This window comes from Mytilus trossulus, chromosome 7 (genome assembly GCF_036588685.1).
Source record: "Mytilus trossulus isolate FHL-02 chromosome 7, PNRI_Mtr1.1.1.hap1, whole genome shotgun sequence".
Taxonomy (NCBI): domain Eukaryota; kingdom Metazoa; phylum Mollusca; class Bivalvia; order Mytilida; family Mytilidae; genus Mytilus; species Mytilus trossulus.
This window is the reverse complement of record NC_086379.1, coordinates 24,311,974-24,332,475: the sequence shown is the minus strand read 5'-3', so window position 1 is coordinate 24,332,475 and position 20,502 is coordinate 24,311,974. Positions and strand designations below refer to the sequence as shown.

At 32.2% G+C, this 20,502-nt stretch overlaps 1 protein-coding gene across 2 annotated transcripts; it reads left to right on the top strand.

Annotated features, from left to right (window-relative positions):
- The first annotated feature begins 1,573 nt into the window (after positions 1-1,573).
- On the top strand, positions 1,574-19,977 carry LOC134724809 (protein PFC0760c-like). Of its 2 annotated transcripts, none has more exons than XM_063588074.1 (5): positions 1,574-1,701; positions 11,667-12,095; positions 13,414-13,455; positions 14,550-14,625; positions 15,369-19,977. In XM_063588074.1, the coding sequence occupies exons 1-5, from the start codon at positions 1,605-1,607 to the stop codon at positions 16,807-16,809; spliced, it is 2,085 nt and encodes a 694-aa protein (XP_063444144.1). In that variant the 5' UTR covers positions 1,574-1,604; the 3' UTR covers positions 16,810-19,977. The 2 variants fall into 2 exon arrangements, with proteins under 2 accessions (XP_063444144.1, XP_063444143.1); XM_063588073.1 differs by having other exon boundaries at positions 14,547-14,625.
- The last annotated feature ends 525 nt before the right edge of the window (positions 19,978-20,502 follow it).

Sequence of the window (20,502 nt, the reverse complement as noted above, 5' to 3'; positions counted from 1 at the left end):
TCAACGCCTGTACACTCCAAAAGAATTAAAAAAAGAAGCATTTCATTTTTATGAGAGCTTGTTTATTCTGTAACCATGATATTGAAAGTTTTATACTGTAACTACATGTAGTTGTGTTTTTTTTTAAACTAAATATAGTTACACAGTTTTATTTTGTGCAATGTCAATTTCGTCATGGAACACTTTTTCCACAAGCAGGCGTCCATTAAGGGATGAAAATAAATTTAACATTTGTGTTACAATTCAAAAAGCTACAAATGTATCAAGGTATTAAGTTAAGTTGCAGTATTAAAACAATATTAGGTCAATGTCATAAAAATATACACTTGTTTGTACTCGACGCAAAATTGGGGGAATGACTCGGTAGAATCAGATTGGGGTCGTGTTGTTTATTCTTTAGTTTTCTATGTTGTGCAATGTGTACTATTGTTTTTCTATTTGTCTTTTTCATTTTTAGCCATGGCGTTGTCAGTTTGTTTTAGATTTATAAGTTTGACTGTCCCTTTGGTATCTTTTGTCCCTCTTTTATCTCGCCCTTCCCCATTTTCTTATGATCAGCCTCATACAAAAAGTTTATTTTGTCCTGACATTGACTTTATTGTATATATATATATTAAGCTTTTCATTTGTTTTTCCAATGCATTAATTCTACATTCAATTTGTCACGGTTCGCACGTAGGGTACATTTTGTAGAAGCTGCTGTAAAAGTGTTGTATTCTATAAGGTTTCAATTCTTCTTTTTTTAACCTCATACATATTTTAAAAGTGTACAAGAGGAAAATACACCAGTAAACATTACATGTATAAACATAAATGATGGCAGGCGAAACTGAAAAAATAAAGAGAAGATACAGTAAAATCGAATATTATGATATAATCATGTTTAAATACACTAGAAAAAGCATTGTCCGAAGTACATTTTGTATGAAGCTCTGTCAATGCTTTTACACCCTATGAAATTATTTTACATGCTTTATATGTTTCGCTACAGTCATGAAAACACGATAACTATCAAGTTTATAAACTTTATTGTGGAGACGTGTGTCATCATGAATGTTGCATTTCATATTGAAATGAATGTTAATTTTAGAAAGACTCGAGATTGCTGTTAGCCGAGCAAAATAACGTATCATAATTAAACATACATCTTATTTAATCATTTCAGTATAATTATACTTAACGATTATATTTCTTTGTGAAAAGCCAGTCAAGGTCGTTAAACACTTCCATATATATTTTTGTGAAACTGGTTACAGGTATATAAATACAAATCTACCTTTTTGTATAAATAGTAATATAAAACCAAAATGGTTATAACGCTAAAATAAATGTATTTTTTAATGTTTACCTTTTTAAGTATAAATTTTTTTTAAAGCAAGTATTCCTGAAAATATCTTGTTCCTGTTTTTTATTAGAAAATTGACAAAAATGTCGTATGTTTATCTTTAAACAAAATTTCCTTATTTCTACGTCCTTTTGTGTAACTCTGTATAATGTTATCTACCTTTAAATAATAAATTAAAATTCAAACCTTTAAAAGTTTAAAGTGACCTGTATACTGTATAAGGATAAAGTCAACAACAATATACCAATTCAAGTATGCAATGAATCTGTTTAAATTACTTCCGGGTGTACATATTGTTCATAAGGATGTGATGGATTCTTCAACTCCTGGGTGGATATATCTTGTTTTAACATGGGGTAAGGTTTATCTAATAGCTATTGATGATAATAAGTGTGAGATAGATTATAAATAATCTTTCGAATTTGTAGATGAGAAACGTAAATTCATGTGGGGTATCTTATCTTGAATTTGTAGATCGAAAACGTACATGCATGTACCTGGGTGATCTTATTCTTTACTATTTAAGGGTAAATTGTAATTGTGGAAATGTTGTACGTTTGGAATTCATGTACACAATTATGTGGAGTTTTTTTATGATGATTAGTTTGCATAGGGTGCCTGTTCATATAACACATTATCGTTTAGTTATAAAATTAGTTTGAAATGAAAGAAATACTATAATATATATAGATTTGTTTATTAAAGTGTCACATACTGATTGCCATAAAACATATACATATAATACTGATGTTATATTGTTACTTTTCCTAATTATATTAAATTAGAAATATATTAAAACATTGGAAATATGATAATGTTGATTTCGCTGAAAACAATAACACATTTTTTGTTCTCGAAGGAGCAAAGAATATAGAAATATAGTTGTTATATTAATACCATTATATAGTATAATTGTTCATAATAATAAGATTTGAAAACTATAATAATCTAAATGTATATGTACATTCTCTTAGGAGGATCAACTATACATTGGCAGCACTACCCGGATTAATCCGGTAGAGTTATGCACGTACGGGAACATTATTATAATCTTTTTAATGTGTTTTCTGTATATATATAACTGTTTGTATGGATCATTCGTATCTTCATAAAATTTCTTTCAATAATGAGGAATAGTGTATCATATCTAATTCAATCAGATTTATATTTATAACCATATGGGAGGTACTCTTTGGGGTTTGAGTGGGGACGCCAAATTAGAAACAGTTATTGAATATTTTATAATCAATCCCATTTGCAAATGTTTGTTTGCCATCCCCGCCCCTTTTCCCTCACATTTTGAACAGAAATGATACAATTACATATTTATAAACATCATATACCTCTTGGGATTACTAAGTCTAGATCATCACTCTTCTGATGATGAGCGGGAATATCATTCAGCAGTTTATTTTTCATTACTAAATTATCTTTTTTGGAATGGTTTACATTTGTCATTTCGAGCCGAATATGTGGTGTGGGCTTTGCTCGTCGTTGAAGGCCGAACGGTGACCTATTGTTGTTAATTTCTGTGTCAGTTGGTCTCTTGTGGAGAGTTGTCTCATTGGCAATCATACCACATCTTCTTTCTTATATCCTATCTTTGAAGTTTTTATTTCCATCTTCTTTGTCATGTTTTGTTAGCAGAACATAGTAATTGTATTTAGTGTTTACAATTTGTTCACCAATTATATTCTGCTATTTATATACCGATTATCGTTTGGTATATGTCAATTTATATACCGATTATCGTTTGGTATAATTTTTACGTCATTTATATACCGATTATCGTTTGGTATATGCCTATTTATATACCGATTATCGTTTGGTATATGTCTATTTATATACCGATTATCGTTTGGTAAATGTCTATTTATATACCGATTATCGTTTGGTTTATGTCATTTTTTATGTACTTCCCCTTTTTGAATTTATCAAGAAGTTCGGTATTTTACTTATTTTTTGTTACTTTAACGTAGTTGTATGTACTTGATTGAAATTACTGATTTTTGTAACACTAAAAAATGTATGGATTCAATGGTCTTTCCAATTCTATCTTATGGAGATCTGGTATAAATGACAATGAGACAAAATATGCTTCACAGAATATATACATGTATCCCAGTACAAAATGTACCACCTTCAACATCGAGAAAAACTATTATACCACATAGTAAGTATTAACTATTCCTGGATGACCAAACATAAAGTAGGAAGACCAACTGCCTCAGATTTTTTTATGACGAAAACAATAATAAAAATTTCTTTGAAAAATGAAGAATAGTGTATTATATCTAATTTCTAGATTCATATTTATAACCATTTATAGCCGGGGATTTCTCGCTACATTGAAGACCTGTTGGTGACCTTCTGCTGTAGTTTTTTTCTACGGTCGGGTTGTTGTGTCTTTGACACATTCCCGATTTTCATTCTCAATTTTAATGCAGAAAGCAAACGCTGACCGCTGTTTTGAAGCGGTTTGCACTCTTTTCAAACTAGAATATAGCGGTGTTTTAAATCAAACAAACTGTTAAATCAGTTGACAATTGGATATACACAAAAAGTCGTTATTATAGACATAACAAGTGACAAGATCATGTTATGAACTGCATGCGTCCGAAGCGCTTTTCTATGTTTACCTGCAGGAAGAATAATCAAAGCCGCAAATTAGAAGGCCAAGGATGCATTAGAACCAAAACAGGGGCGGATTCAGCCATTTTAAAAGAGGGGGGGTTCTAACCCAGGACAAAGGGGGGGGGGGTGGGGTTCCAACTACATGTCCCCATTCAAATGCATTGATCGTCCAAAAAAAGGGGGGTCCCCCCTTCTGGATCCGCACCTGCAAAACAGTTAGAGATTTAAAATATTTTACAATGACGTAAAAGGACGAAAGACACAAAGTAGCAATACAATGATATAAACAGTTACTGAATGTTATTTTGATGTAAATCTTAAATGATAAACATGTATAAATAATTATACCTTCCCTAATCTGTTCATATTATAATTATATGTTGAACGTTTACGTGAGGATTAGCGCTATAAAACCAGGTTTAATCAACCGTTTTCTATGTACCAAGTCAGGAATATGACAGTTCTTGTCCATTCGCTTTTGATGTTAATTGATTTTCCCATGTGATTATGGACTTTCCGAATTGACTTTCTGCTAAGTTCAGTATTTTTGTGGTATTACTTTTTACACGGAAATCAACTCTGTTATACTCTGGATATATAGCGTGGTTTTTTTTTTTGGGGGGGGGGGGGGGGCACAAAACATGTTTAACTGCGCCAAACTGTAGCGCCTATCCCAAGTCAGGAGCCACTGGCCTATGTTAGTCTTTTATTGTTTTTTAATTTAAGTTCATTTATATATTTTGGAGTTAAGTTGCCGTCCCTTTTCACTGTACTAGAACACATTTCATTTAGGGCACAGCTGATGCCAAATTGAAAATTCCGCATCTGGAGGTTGCCAACCTCCAGATGCGGGATTTTTCGATGCATTGCAGACCCATTGCATGGTGGCTTTCGACTGTTATCTGCTCTTTGTTCGAGTTGTTGTGTCTTGACATACTTTCCATATTTCAATTCCCAATTTTATATTACAGTTGTTGTTCAATCTCAACAAAGCCATAACAACGAAATCATTGACGATATGATTTGCTTTATACAAGTCTCTTATCTCTGCAATTTGTGTGCTCGATTTTGTCATTTTTGTAGTTGTTTACTGCACAGTTTCGAACTGATGAAGCACATCATTTATAGGGATTTCTACAGCTTGTTCTCAATATATTGCACTTTGTTGTATCATAGACATGTAAGAAGATGTTGTACGAGTGCCAATGAGACAACTCACCATATTAGTCACAATATGTAAAGGAAAAACTTTATAGGCCAAAGCACGGCCTTCAATTCGTCCAGTTTTGGGGAGAAGTGGACGCTCACAAGCTTAAATGGTTTAACCCTGCCAAATTTTAACCAAGCAATTGAGCCTGTTGTCCAGTGACTGTTACTAGTTGCCGGCCGTCTTTATCGTGTTTTGTGAATGATCTTAAAGGTTTTACTGAAATGAGGTCGCTTATCTGCGTTCTCTTCTCTAGTTAATTCTTTCGTGGTTTATTTTTTAATAAATTTGAAAAATTGGTTGCTAATAAATTATGGTCAGTCTTTCTTGCATATACTTCACAGAAATTGTCAAACTGATTTAACCTAATCGACATGAATTATGTATGGACTTTAACAGCTTCCTTCAAGGTAATGGTGAAGCATCTTCAGTGACTTGTATTCGTTTACATCGTTGTTATACGCCCGTCGTCTTTTAGACGGGACGTATTATGGTATACCGTTGTCCGTCCGTCTGTCCGTCCGTCCGTCCGTCGTCCACACTTCGGACAATAACTCAAAAACACCTTCACCAATTTCCATGAAACTTAAGTGAATTGTTTATATCTATTGACGTAAGCTCCCTTTCGTTTTTTTTTAATTTCAGATTTTAAGTTTTGGATTTATGGGGCTTTATTTATAAAAAAGGGGGGACTTTTAACACTTCGGATAATAACTCAAAAAGGCTTTCACCAATGTCCATGAAACTTTGGTGAATTATTTATATCTATTGACGTAAGCTCCCTTTCAATTTTTATAAATTTCAGATTGTAAGTTTTGGATTTATGGGGCTTTATTCATAAAAAAGGGGGATTTTTAACACTTCGGACAATAACTCAAGAAGCCTTTCACTAATGTCCATGAAACTTTGGTGAATTGTTTATATCTATTGATGTAAGCTCCCTTTCAATTTTTATAAATTTCAGATTTTACATTTCCGTGTCATGAATTTTTTATGCTTAAAAAAGGAAGGAATATCCAATTTTGGGACAATAACTAACACTTTCACAAAATTTTATGCAACTTTGATAAATTGTTTATATCTATTGACCTTAATAGTGCCACTTTTTTTGTGCATTTTTATTTATTATTTGGGGGTGGGGGGGGGGGGGGGGGTGACAGGGCTCGCACTATTTCTAGTTGATCATATAAATTCATTTAAAGCATAAAAGACAAGTTAAAAGAGCAACGAGCGTATCATGCGCTAAAGCGCAGCCCTTTATTGAATCTGTTGTCATATGGATAGTAGTTTCGTTGGCATTATCACATATCTCATTGTCTCTATTATAGTGACAGTACCTTATAAGGTTCTAAACTTAACAATACACATTATTGAAGTCATTCAATTTGACAACTATTTTTTTTTTATGTGTATTCAAGTTATGCATGCATGAATTCAGTAACAAAAGATGCAATATTTAAAGGATATCTGTGTTAATGGCATATAAAAGTCTTTGGTGTGTTTTTACCTGATTTATTTATTTAAACAACTTTTTCGGGTGGGAGGGGTCAACCTAATTGCATGGTGTGAACAGGATCAAAGACGACATACATTATAGTTATGTTCCATCTAATATAGCTAATTGCCTTCAACTTCTACAAATAAATCAGCTGTTTTTATATTATGTACTTGAAAGTAAAAAATATACATATGGCAAAGTCGGGTAATCTTTGTTATAAACACTAGCATAATAAATTTTAAAAGGTGTAACTGTGACACCTAAAGAACACTTAAATAAGAGTGTGCCGACCACGAAGTTATATAATGTATCGAAGGCGTATACGTCCGTTTTAAAGTATTTTTAAGTATAACTTCTTTATATTTATACACACTCTAAGCGGAATGAGGAAGTTAGTGAACGATGTGTGTATTTGCTCATATTTCATGGTGTCATTGTTGAAGTTTAAATAGTTATATATCTAAAATATCTACATTAAGAGTGCGATAATCTTTCAATAAATGTTTAGCTGTTTAGCTGTTTATCTTTATTTTTTTTCTTTTCTTTTACGGTTTATTTTTAATTGTAACAAAATAGGGAAATAATTAGTAAATGTTTTAACCCATGTTTGATAGTGCTGTTAAATCAATGTATAATTACACTTCATTGATGTCTATAGTTCTGTCGTCCTAGAAATAATAATAAAAAAAATAATCATAAAATCTTGTTTAACCGCTGGATTCTCCTGTCAGTTTAAACGTGTTTATCTTGTTATTTTTACAGACAGTTTTGATGGTGTACTGTGAGGCCAGTTGTATTATAAAAGGTTAACTGCAATTTACTGGCCTTGTTACATCAAAATTTTAGCAAGAGCAGAGACATATATTATACACAAAATAATTTCAACGAATTTCAAAGTAGCTTTTTAGAAGAAATTATTTGATCTGAGATACGTTTTCCCAATGTTTTTCTTGGTTAGCTATCGAGGGTAATTTGTCCCCGATCTGTAGAGTAATTACCGTCGAGATTTTCATTCCGGGCCGCGATATTTAACGTGATTTAACAGAGTTACCGATCTCTGTGTACATACATGTATGTCTCTGGCATGAGCCGATGTCAATGTTCATTATAAGTTTCAATTAAAAGAGTTAATAATATACATGTATGTTGGAGAACTGGACTAAATCAATTCAAGGTAGAATTGTCAGGATAGTTCTAGGGTACAATTGTCTTAAACTGTTCTAGGTAGAACTGTCAAAATCAATTCTAGTCGGCGTAGAACTGCGAACAGAACTGACCAAAATCAGTTATAACCTTAGAACTAACTGCCAGCAGATTTGACTATATCAGTTATAAACGTAGAACTGTCAGCAGATTTGTTTAAAACTGTTCTATTCGTAGAATTGACCCAGCTTGTCAGGATTGTAGAACAGTTCTAAATGACGTTTCTGCAGTTAGAGCATATCACCGACCACCATTCCGCAGTGTTATTATCATCGTTGATAAAGCCACACGCAATTTTGTTTAATATACATGTATATTATATTCTTTTGACTTTTAAGAAAAATAGTTCTTAAAACTATTCTAAGGATAAAACTGACAACAACAGTTCTAGGATAGAACTGACTACATTAATTCTAGGATAGAACTGACTACATCAATTCTAGGATAGAACTGACTACATCAATTCTAGACGTAGAACTGTTCTAGTCGTAGAACCGTTCTAGCCGTAGAACTTTTCTAGCCATAGCACTGTTTTAGTCATTAACCTGTCTAAAATTGTTCTAGCAGGGTAGAACTGTCAGGATCAGGTGTAGGATGACAGTTCTTCATACTCTCCTAGAACAGTTCTCCTGATAGATTCTGACAGATTTGATGAGTGGTTAGAAGTAATCTTCACTGAATGTCATAATGTTGTTCCCAACTTAAGGACTACTTATAAGCTGTTCAAGGATAGTCATAAGATCATTGTTACTTTTAGGATCACTTTATGATATCCTAGCATATTAATAAACATGGCTGCCGTAATCATGCACTATACAAAAAAGAAGATGTGGTATGATTGCCAATGAGACAACTATCCACATCAACAACTATAGGTCACCGTACGGCCTTCAACAATGAACAAAGCCCATACCGCATAGTCATCTATAAAAGGTCCGATTAGACAATGTAAAACAATTTAAACGAGAAAACTAACGGCCTTATTTAAAAAAAAATTGAACGAAAAACAAATTTGTAACACATAAACAAACGACAACCACTGAATTTCAGGCTCCTGACTTGGGACAGGCACATACATAAATAATGTGGCGGGGTTAAACATGTTAGCGGGATTCTAACCCTCCCCCTAACCTGGTACAGTGGCAAAACAGAACAACATAAGAACGAACTATAAAAATCAGTTGAAAAAGGCTTAACTCCTCAGATAGACAAAACATACAAGTGGACGTGGCCGGGTATTTATACATCCCGACACAAAAAGACAATGAACAGATCTGATAGTACTCGCAGTTATATGACCGCTAGTTCAAAGCCAAACAACTAATATAGTATATATATATATATAGTAACTACATGTATTTGAATTTCGGGGAGGGGGATAAGGGTAATTGATATGTTAAAACAATGGTTTGTTTCAAATCTAAAATATTTTTTCCATTTATCACGATAATAGATAAAAGAAAAAATTGTCAAATTAATTTAATTGTAATTACATTGCAAAAATTGACAATTGATTACAATCACCACTAAAGGAAAGACCTTTGTATTCGTTCTATTATTATATTTTTCTTCCACTTAACTTTGTTCTTAATATAGTGTCGTCTTTTTACAAAATGTTGCTTAGATAATAAACTCATCATAGATACCAGGACTAAATTTTGTATATACGCCAGACGCGCGTTTCGTCTACAAAAGACTCATTAGTGACGCTCGAATCCGAAAAAGTTTAAAAGGCCAAATAAAGTACGAAGTTGAAGAGCATTGAGGACCAAAATTCCTAAAAGTTTTGCCAAATCCAGCTAAGGTAATCTATACCTGAAGTAGAAAATCCTTAGTGTTTCAAAAATTCTAAATTTTGTAAACAGTTAATTTGTAAATATAACCATATTATTAGATGAGCTTTTATGCGCTTTTCAATTTCATTTTTTTTATTAAGCTCGTACAGATAATTTTGATAGCATAAATTATGAGAATAAACATCCAGTGTACATTTATCTGACTTCTTATACATCGAACACATTAACTTCTCTTCTTATGTTTTTTTTTCAATTGTTTACAGTTAGTATTAATTACAGTTTTAGCTCAATTTAAAAATTTCGACTTGTGTGACATGTTAAAAAAATCAACACAATGTTGTAAAACATAAGAAGAGAACACTTCAGTAACATAAACTGTCAATTTCAGAATAGATGGAAAATACAATAGCTTTCTCTTCCTAAACATTTTCGATTTTATTCTTATTTTTAGATAAAACCAACTGTTTCGAGACTGAATTGATTCAGTACACATTCGATTGTACTTAAAACAAGTAGTTTACACTGCTATCAGTAACTTGAATCTATTTGTTTGTTGAAAACAATAGACAGGGGAAACTAAAATAATAATATTAAGAAGGCCTTCAACCTCTGTAACCGTCCAAGCTGACTGTGTGACAAAAAGAGAAGTAAAATCCCATAAATAGGAATGTTTAACGTGAAATATGAAAAAAAAGTAATTGGTGAACGTGATATAAAAATAGTGATTGTCCAAAGTGTTGATGACGGATGGACAGACGATGGAAGGGACGGACTGAAAGACAAACAACTGTATACGACAATTTGTTCGTTAAGTGCCAGTCTTTGTAAGAATCAGGCAATTTAGGTAGAAATCAAAACATGGTCAGAAAAAACCCACCGAGCTAATCATGCTATTCAATACTAACTATCATCCTGAGTTAAAAATAATTGGTCTTACGTTTGTGTGTGTCTGGTAATATTAAATAACTTGGTTAGAACATTGGTTAGAATGATAGCAAATTACAAAGTTATCTTCTCTTATTTGTTAATTTCTAGTGCATTTCAACCGAATTGTATCTTCTATTACCAGAACAGTAAACGGAAATGAATGTTATTTTTGTGCATAACTACATTTTATGAACCGAGGCTGAAATCAATGTCAAATTGGGTGGTTTTTTTTGGTCATGTTTTCACCACTGCCTGATTCTTAGGCAGACTGGCACTTTAAAAATAGGAAAACAGAAAGAAAAAGGGTAATAAAGAATAGTGAGGTCCTTTATTATGAAGAGGGAATAATGGGCACAAAAATAAAAATAAAATATACAATAATGAAAAAAATAAATATAAGAAAAGACAAAATGGCCAAAAAATTAGACAATACAGAAATGAAAATTCCCTCTCCTTTACATCATACATAGTATGTGTTTTAAAAAGTTACTCGACGAAGGCCGATGATTTTTCAAATGCATTATTGGCTCACCGATATTCATATCTCAACACATATATCAAAATATTAAGGATTTATTCTTCTGACATTTCAGTCTCGTTCAGTCTCGTTGAAATCTCGTTCTGGAATTATGTCTAAAACATGTGGTACAAGTGAAAAATATGAATGCATTTAAAAAATGTTATAATCAAACTCAACTATGTGAAAAAATTGGGTAAAAAAAAACATCCTCTCCAATCATATTACTGTGTGCCTCGGTCGTAAATATTTGTTTTATAGGAAGGTGAAAGCGATCATGTTAACTTTTGATAATGAAGTTCCTGTTGAGAATCTTAAATTATCATCTAATAATCTTTATACGGAAACTTCGAAATGTTATCTTCTTTATGATCCATCGCTTTTATCTTTTTATTAATATTTTATCATCTCTAATTAAATTTAAGTTTTTATTGATGGTGAGCGTGGATACAAATATTTTGACTTTTCATCTGAAATGGTGCGTATCTATCTAAAATTACCCCAAAACTATAATTAATTAAAATTTGTTTTCTCATTAGTTTGTGTTTATGGAGTTACAACCACACAGGGAGCTACGATTGCGACGACAACGAGCGTGAATTCGACGTCAATACTCGCCACTACTACAACTCAACAGACCACAACTTTAAACGTAACCTCCACAACAACCAATCAAAATCTAGCATCTGTTTATGCTGCAATCGATATTACCACCGTTGCAGACCCAAACGTAACAGATTCTAACATCACAAGTACTGATTCAAATACAGTAATTATGGATACTACAATATCAATGATGCCCCATAACACAACAGCAAATGTCACGACAGAGGTTACCATACCTGTGAACTCAACCACGAAGGATGACAATGTGACTACCGTTATTAATGCAACAACTACCTTTATGCAAGACAATGTGACAACCTTCATTAATGCCACAACTCAAATCATAACCGGTTCTTCAAATGGTATGTATGATGTACAGTATACATAGGCATGTCGGTTATGACAATAAAGAACAGTTAAAAAATGCTAAATAAGGTTTTAACATTTATGTCACCCTTCATTGAATGTTGAAATGAGGGAGCGGAAAGAATATGATGTCTAAGGACAATTATTTTACTTCAAAAAGGATACTACAATCATGACAACTTGAACTCTAAAAGTAGATTGATTGAAATTTCTAAATAAAACAAAAACATCAATAAATGCTTATCATGTAATAGATGAAGGTGGGAAAGGGACGAAAAAAAAGAAAAAAACTTAAAAGAATTAAACAATCTTAATGACAAAAGGGAATACATATAGCCAATGCCAATCGGTTATACATGTTTGTGCAATAAGAAGGAATTAACTAAAATCTCATCAATCTCAAGGTATTTCAAAATTGTCAAATACGAATAATCATACATGATAAACTTTGGTAACCATTTGAAACATCCTTCAAACGATCACTTTAGCAAGAATGGCCAACTAACTGAGCGTCATTTAAATTAGCGTTTTAACTGTTAAAATGAAGTTTCAAGATATTCCATTTAAGCATACTTTTCCTTGTAATGGACTTATTTAAAAAGGGGGATTTGATAGACAATGTTCAGTGTTCTTGTGTGTATTTATGCATCCCTTAGCTGTGTATTTGAACATCCCTGTCCATTCATGTGTATGCATACGTTCACTGAAACAAATCCTTTGGCTGTGAATCTATGCATGCGACAACTTAAAAATAATTATCAAATGCAATCAATATATATCTTATTATATATATTTTTTAAAGTTTCTAGTATTTGTTATTTTTTTTAAATCATCGATACAAGATAAAAAAAAAAAAAAAATGAACCAGCCCATAGTGATTGTCACGTGGCTGGTATCTACCTTGTATTTTTGTATTTGGATCAGGAAATTTCAAATGTCGACTGGAGAGAGTTGCTGGCCTACATGTGAACAAGATTTTACCAACTTTATATCAGATTTTCTTTTTATCTTGAAAACCATTAATTCTAGTATTTATATTGGATCGAGAAATTTGTATAAGTGGGTGCCCACTGACTGCCTAACACTGCCTAAGGCCTGCTTCATGTTTCCCCCTCAAAGCCCCTTCCCCCTGAATCCGCATCTGACGTGTAAAATATGGAAATCATTTGGGTATCGTATCGGGGTATAGTTTACACACACATACAAGGATGTTTGATTTGTGAAATTGTTACTGGAAATATATTTCAGTGATAAACTTATCTTATTCGATATGATTTTGGTTAGTGTTTTCATTATTTGTTTTTTCTTACGCAGACACAAAAATGATTAAACCGGAAGCATTGTCGTCAGAAATAGGTAATTATAGAATATTAATACAATTGTAATACTATCATGAAAATAACTCAAAATAACAGATTGCTTCATTGTTGTTTGTTTAATTTCAAAGTACATAACTATATTTCCCACATGCATGTTCAAAACGATAACAATTAAGTTATCATGCAATTATCATAAAATACATAAGGTAAGTCCTGTATTATGGATTAAGGTCCGAAATTTTAAATTTTGAAGAAAAAAAAATCACATCTAACTTGATTCCACACCTTGAAAGTGCAATAGTCCATTTTGTCCTGAAAAGAATCGAAACCTTTGTGTAAAAAATGTGTAATAAGGCAATTTGATTTATCAAATTTACCAATATTTTGTTAGAATTGTCTCTGAAAAAAGAAGCTCTTTATTGTAAAAAGAAAAAAATACAAAAAAGACGAATTCTATAGACAGCCCGCACTGTGGTAACTTTTTCACGGAGAGCTCTTTTTTATGATGAAATGTAATTCACTTTTTGCTTCCACTTAAATTGATTAAAAATATAATAAATTTGAAAGATAGATGTGAGATGATACATGTAGTATGGCAAAATGAATTAATGTTCGGAGTTTAATTTGCACCTACAATGTAAGAAAAAGTCAGGCATAATAAAGTATAATTTGGAAAGAAAAAAGTTTTCTCAAATATTTGTCTGATATATATGAATGAAAAAAGATGATACTTCAATCATACAGCGACCAAAATAAAAACAGAAAGAAATGTAGCGATTGATATAGTATTACGTTGTAACAGTGAAATTTAATGATGAATCTGAACATAACCAGGAGAGGATGGGACACGTATTTTTCAATATTTTTCCCCAAATTTTAATTTACTATTTCTTTAGACATTGTAGTCTATTTTAAAATATATATTTATTAGACCATTATGTTTCTCAATTGAATTATTTCATATTTTAAATGTCGGGTCCTTTTATAGCCGACTATACAGTATGTTGCTTCATTGTTATAGACTGTACGATTTCCTATAATTACTAACAACCACTTTATTTTGACTTGTTGGATCAAAGTCTTATTGGCAATCATACCTTTTTATATTCATATTTATCTTTATTTCAGTAGCAAGCATAGCCGGTGCTGTGAGTGGTGTAGTTGTTGTTTGTTTGGTTATCATAGCTATTATTTTGTGCAAGAAGAAGTAAGTATATACATATCCTTCACTTTTCAAACATTGCATAATCAATGGATGTAAGAAACGATAGATGTCAACCGACGTACATGTAGCTGTAGAAAATATTATGTTTAAATTGTTACAAAAAAACATATTTTAGAATACAAAAAGAAATAATAAAGGAAGTAAATGTGTCTGCTGATGATACAACCGTTTCCATGTAAAACGTGATCAACACCATTGAAAATTGTTAAAGCGAAATACTTGTATACTTCCAAACACCGACAAGAACAGTTAAAACTTGCGAACATATTCTTATTTTCAAGTTGATTGATATAGAGGATAAACACTAGCCTGAACCAATTAACAGACAATTTCGATTATGAAAATAAAAAGATATACTTCAAATTTCTTTCTTGTTCTTTATATCTATCAGCAGGTATATATTGTTCTAACGTTTACAGCCGATTTCATTGGGTGTGAAGGTAGAGGTAATACATTTGGTTAGATTGCTTGTTAGCTGATCTGTGATGTAATTATTAAGTCAGGTATACTAATCTCCTTTCGAAGAGGCCTATTCCAACAGATTAACAGATTGGTTATCCATCGGACTAGTCTACTCTTAAAGGAGGATAGTTTACCGTACATAATAATGACTTCACGGTTCAGCTAGCAAGCAAGCTGACCAAAGATTTTACCTTTGCCTACAAACTTAATGACATCGGCTGTAAATTTTAAGTTTGATAGAAATGTTTTCCTTATATTTGTAGGACCGACAAATCTCTCGGTAAACGGTACGAGGTCAAAAGTAGAGCTTTTACAGAAAGTATGGCTTTCGCTGACAATCGTGAATCAAAGATGTCCAACAACGATCTTCAAAGAATATCAGATGGAAATCAAAACTATCATATGATTGATGAGGAGACATTCATGTCGAAAAGGAAGGACAATGGTAGTAGTGAAAACTTAATAAACAGGAAGCAGAACGGAGGCGACATAACTTCCGAAAAAGAAGAAAATGATAGTAGAGCTAGCGATTCCGGAATTGAAGTAAACCTAGACGAAAAAGTTGTAACTTTTAAGCCGAAAGCCTCAGCGAAAATTGAAGGTAATGATAAAGAACATGACGGAGACGTGGAGCACGTGTATACGAAGTCCGTAAAACGTGGTAAAAAAACGGAAAATGACAGCCCTTCCGTTGTTCATTATGAAACCAAGGACAAATCAAAACAGAACTTCGAAAATAGAGAGGTTATTGAAACAAATGAGAATGATAAGAAAAATGGCGATGAAGACATAGAAGACGACGATGAAGTCTACGCTAACGCTTATTCTGCACCTTTATCCGAGTCCATAAAAGCAGTAAACAATTTTAGTACTGAAAACAAGAAGGTTACAGAATCAAAAGAAAGTGATAAAACAAATGGCGATGAAGATATACAAGACGATGATGAAGTCTACGTTAACGCTTATTCTGTTTCTACGTCAGATTCAATAAAACAAGAGAACAGTTTTGGTACCGAAGACAAACACAAAATAGAACAGAACTCTAAAAATCTGAAGGTTGAAGAATCTAAGGAAAGTGAAAAGACAAATGGCGACGAAGGTATAGAAGACGACGATGAAGTATATGCGAACGCTTATTCGGCATCTTCATCAAATTCAATAAAAGCAGTAAGCAGCGAGTTATGTATTGAAGCACTCCGATCTGCAGTTGAGAAAAAAGACACTGAAGACGTATACGATTTTGCCGTACCCATTGAAGCCGACGAAAAGGACGTGGAAAAGACGAAAAATGAAACCGAGATTTCACTTGTAAATCTAAATATAGTAGCAAAAGATCACTACGAGGATTCCAAGGAAACTCCTATAAAATTAGAAACATTTTCTGAAGACGCCATTTATTATAACGAGCAAGAAGATGATGATGATGATGTCATCTATCATAATAATGAAATGGATAACAATACAACGACTCAAGAAAACTCGGAAGATGATACTTACGACTGTGCGACGAGTACAGTCTCACATGAGAAAACTTCTGATGACATTTATGATTCAACCAAAGATAGTGATTACGATGTGACTCATCATGAAAGTGAGAAGAAAAGGTTTTTCATCCGACCGTCTACCGATGACAATTATGACCACTGTGAATTACCTACTGAAAGGGAGGATTACGATTTAGTAGAGCTACCGGACAACTGCTAATATTTTATTTCATCACCTGATATAATAATTTTTCTTTGTTCTCTTCTTTTTCTACTTTCTCTTTGTGTATTTTCCTTCTGATGTTTTTTTTGTAAGAAAATGTATTGCACCACTAAGACGTGTGGAACATCATGCGCCAATGATTTATGACGTCAGATTAAAAATAATTGATTGATTGTGTGCATCGACAATTTTATGGATTTCAACACTGGGTCATTGATCAACCCCCTCAAATTAAAAAGAATTGAATAAGCTTTTGGGGTCGAACCTGCATCCTCATACTATGTTCAATTGTCTGATTTGTCAAAACTACATCCCTTCGCCATCGTATATGTTCTGCGCTGATAAAAACTTGTCAGTTTACCGTAAGATTTGGTCGAACATGCATCCTCATACTATGTTCAATTGTCTGATTTGTCAAAACTACATCCCTTCGTCATCGTATATGTTCTGAGCTGATAAAAACTTGTCAGTTTACCGTAAGATTTGTTTGAAAGTAATATTAAATGCATTCCTACAACTTTTCACAGTTTTATAAAACTGTCTAATGCAGCATTATCTATTGATTCTTTTTTTTGAACAGATATTAATAATAAAAAAACAACGTTAAAAACCTTTCCTTCACTGCTATATGTAAGTTTCTATTTATTTAAGTAGTTAATAATATCATATAACATTTCAAGAGTATGTCATTTAATGTGATTCGATAGCTGCGGAACCGTAGCTCTTAGGTCCTTGTGTTATTTTTTGACTATTTGCGGACCATAGAGATACGGATTTTTCCTATTTCAAAACGTTCGGTATTGCGACACAGGTTCAGGTCGCACTTATTTCTCAAACATTTATTGTTTATAATCCATGCAAAGCTTTTCAATATATTTAGTTCGTTTCGTTAGATATTTTTCTAGGACATGATGTACCTATTTATGTTTGAATAGTCATTTCCTTAACACTATTATATAATTATTTCCATTTGTATACATTCTCCGCCTATTTTGTTCGGCTATATTGAATCTCGTCGTGACGTCACGAAAATAAAGAAACGATAATCCAAATATCCTCGATGTTGGAGGTGAGGAACGCCTACGAAAAACAAGAACAGATAACTCATGTAGAAAAACACGTGTAGGTTTGTTTACTTTTTTCTAAGCGAGAATCGAGGTGTTTAAAGACTTTCCAACATTTATCCATACGAAATATTTAAATACCTTGAAAGAATTACTATGTTCGTTAGGATTTAACTTTTATAAAACGTACTTTCATTCAAAAAGTCATGAAAATTAAATAAATGACAACGTAAACAAAACAACACGTGTTTTCCTATAAATGTTATCTTTAATTGTTTTCGGAGGCGTTCTTCATCTGGCCCCTAAACAAATATATATACTGGTTCAGTGATAATGATGCATATTGAGTGAAACAACCGGGTTTTACGGGTGAGACGTTTTACCCCAATATACATTAAACATAATATGTTTGAATACTAATATTACTTTAGGTATTTCCAGGTTATTTTAAAACCAAAAATACTTTATTTTATAAATATATATTTGATTTTAAATCAGTTGTTTTCTCGTAACTTGTTAAAATTTTACCAATATACCCAAATATAAGATTGTTGAAACTGTTTTTGAGGTATATTGGGGTATGTTGTAGTATATTGGGGTAAAAAGTCACGCCAGGGTTTTATTATATATTTTTACCAAAGTATTCTATTTAAATAATTTTCATTGATTTGATTCTACTTTACACAATTTACACTTAGGTTGTTTCCCTTTGACAAGTGACAGGTCCAAGAACTCTGTTATTTCCTTGTGCATTTTTTTTAGACAATGAATGAAAATCAACACAAAAAAAATCCAGCGCTTCATCAATAATATTATACAGTGTGGTGTACTACTTTCGGTACACACTATATCAACATTACAGAAAATATCATCAGCTTTAACTCATAATGACATGTTAAGAGGGTCCTATTAACTTCTTCTCTTCTTCTGACAGTTTCCAATATGGAAATTTCTAACCTTTTAAATTTGGACCAAACCACTACTTAACTTAATCACCCACAACCCAAATTGTCTTTCGGTGTAAATTGTATCCCCGAATTGCTAATTGACGAATAATACATATAGAAATAAATTTGGAAAGGCTATAAAAAAAAACCATTGCAAGTATTTCACTGTCAACACAGGACTATATTTGTATGTGTTATATAAGCAACGAAAATCAAAGGACAATAACTGTGTTTCGAAGGATAGGTTGAAATTGGTACCCGAAATTAGTGTTATAAATAAAAAAATATCGATGACAGATAATTTATGTTTGAAAGTACAAAATGAAGTTAGCTTACTAAAATATAGATTAAATGTTATTAAACATGTTAACACAGCGCACAGATAAAAGTGTTCTTAAAGGCCATACGGTGACCTAAAGTTGTTAATTACTGTTGTTTTTTTTAAATTTCTTGTTGAGAGTTGTCTCATTTGCAATCATGCCACGTATTCTTTTTTATATTTACACTATTTTCTTCTTTGTCATTCATATTTGATATTTGAAAAATGTTTTACGTACGCGAATTTTAGATTTTATCAATATACACAAAATGACGTGGTGCTTAAAATACTTTAAAACAAAATTGGCTGCAGAGAAACTGTATATTTTAAGTTTGAATATTTAATTGCAAACATATTTCTAACATTTAAGTTCATTCGTCAAAATGCAAAAAAAATGCAGTTAAATTCAGTGGCCCAACATACATAACATTTTGCAGATCTGTTTTGCATTGCGAAATTTCACCAAAATTTACAGAGGCCGTCGTTATATGTAATATAATTAATCAATGTGACATTCCCATCATATAGAGCTGTACATATGTTCTCGACTGGTTCGTACACATCTCTTGCTTTCCAATTTTTGCCATTAAACTTTTCTGATGATATTATATTCAGAAATAAAACATTTCGGACTCATAAAATCTTTGATGTATTGTTTTCATTTTTGTTCATATACCTTAGTCTGCGACACGAGGACCATACATGCAGTATTCTCAAATTTTGCATTTATGTTTATTTGTTGTATGTTGTAACATTATATATTTTGATTACATTTATTAAATTGTAAATATCAATAAATGAAAGTTTGTCTCCTTGAGACTGTAATCGCTCCCCAGACTTTGTTTGTGTGTTTGTTTGTTGGTTCCTAACGCTTTAGCGATTTGCTAAAGCATGACGGAAAGATAAAGTCGCAGAGAAAGCCATCCATCTGGGTCAATGTTCGCAATTGTTTCTCCATAGGCGGTAATGGTAACGTTTTTTTTCTGTTACTCAGTTCATATCGTTAACTTGGATATGTATGATGGCTTGTTTCGAAGCTGAGACATTTTCACATACGTACTCATACTACACCTATATTTTTGGGGTATGAAGTGAGACTACTTTTCCCGTAAATAAGCAAACCATGAGAATCCTTCCGTGATACGGATACTCGTGGTAAAAATCCCCTTTTTAACACAATAAGTTCTATGAAAATTTTTAGTACTTTGAATATAATATTGACCTGTTATACATATTATAGCTCAATAGGTTTTACACATTTGTTCTATGTTCCCCTACTTGCTAAATCAGCACAAATGATTAAACTTAGTCACTCGTTTCTCATAGAAACTTAATAAATATCACTACACAGAGCTTTTTT

Bases quoted from the DNA above. Each gene is read 5' to 3' on its own strand.
- LOC134724809 (XM_063588073.1), top strand. From the start codon at position 1,605: ATGAATCTGTTTAAATTACTTCCGGGTGTACATATTGTTCATAAGGAT. The intron at 13,456-14,546 runs GTAATTATAGAA...TCTTTATTTCAG, and splicing joins AGCATTGTCGTCAGAAATAG to TAGCAAGCATAGCCGGTGCT. The intron at 14,626-15,368 runs GTAAGTATATAC...TTATATTTGTAG, and splicing joins ATTATTTTGTGCAAGAAGAA to GACCGACAAATCTCTCGGTA.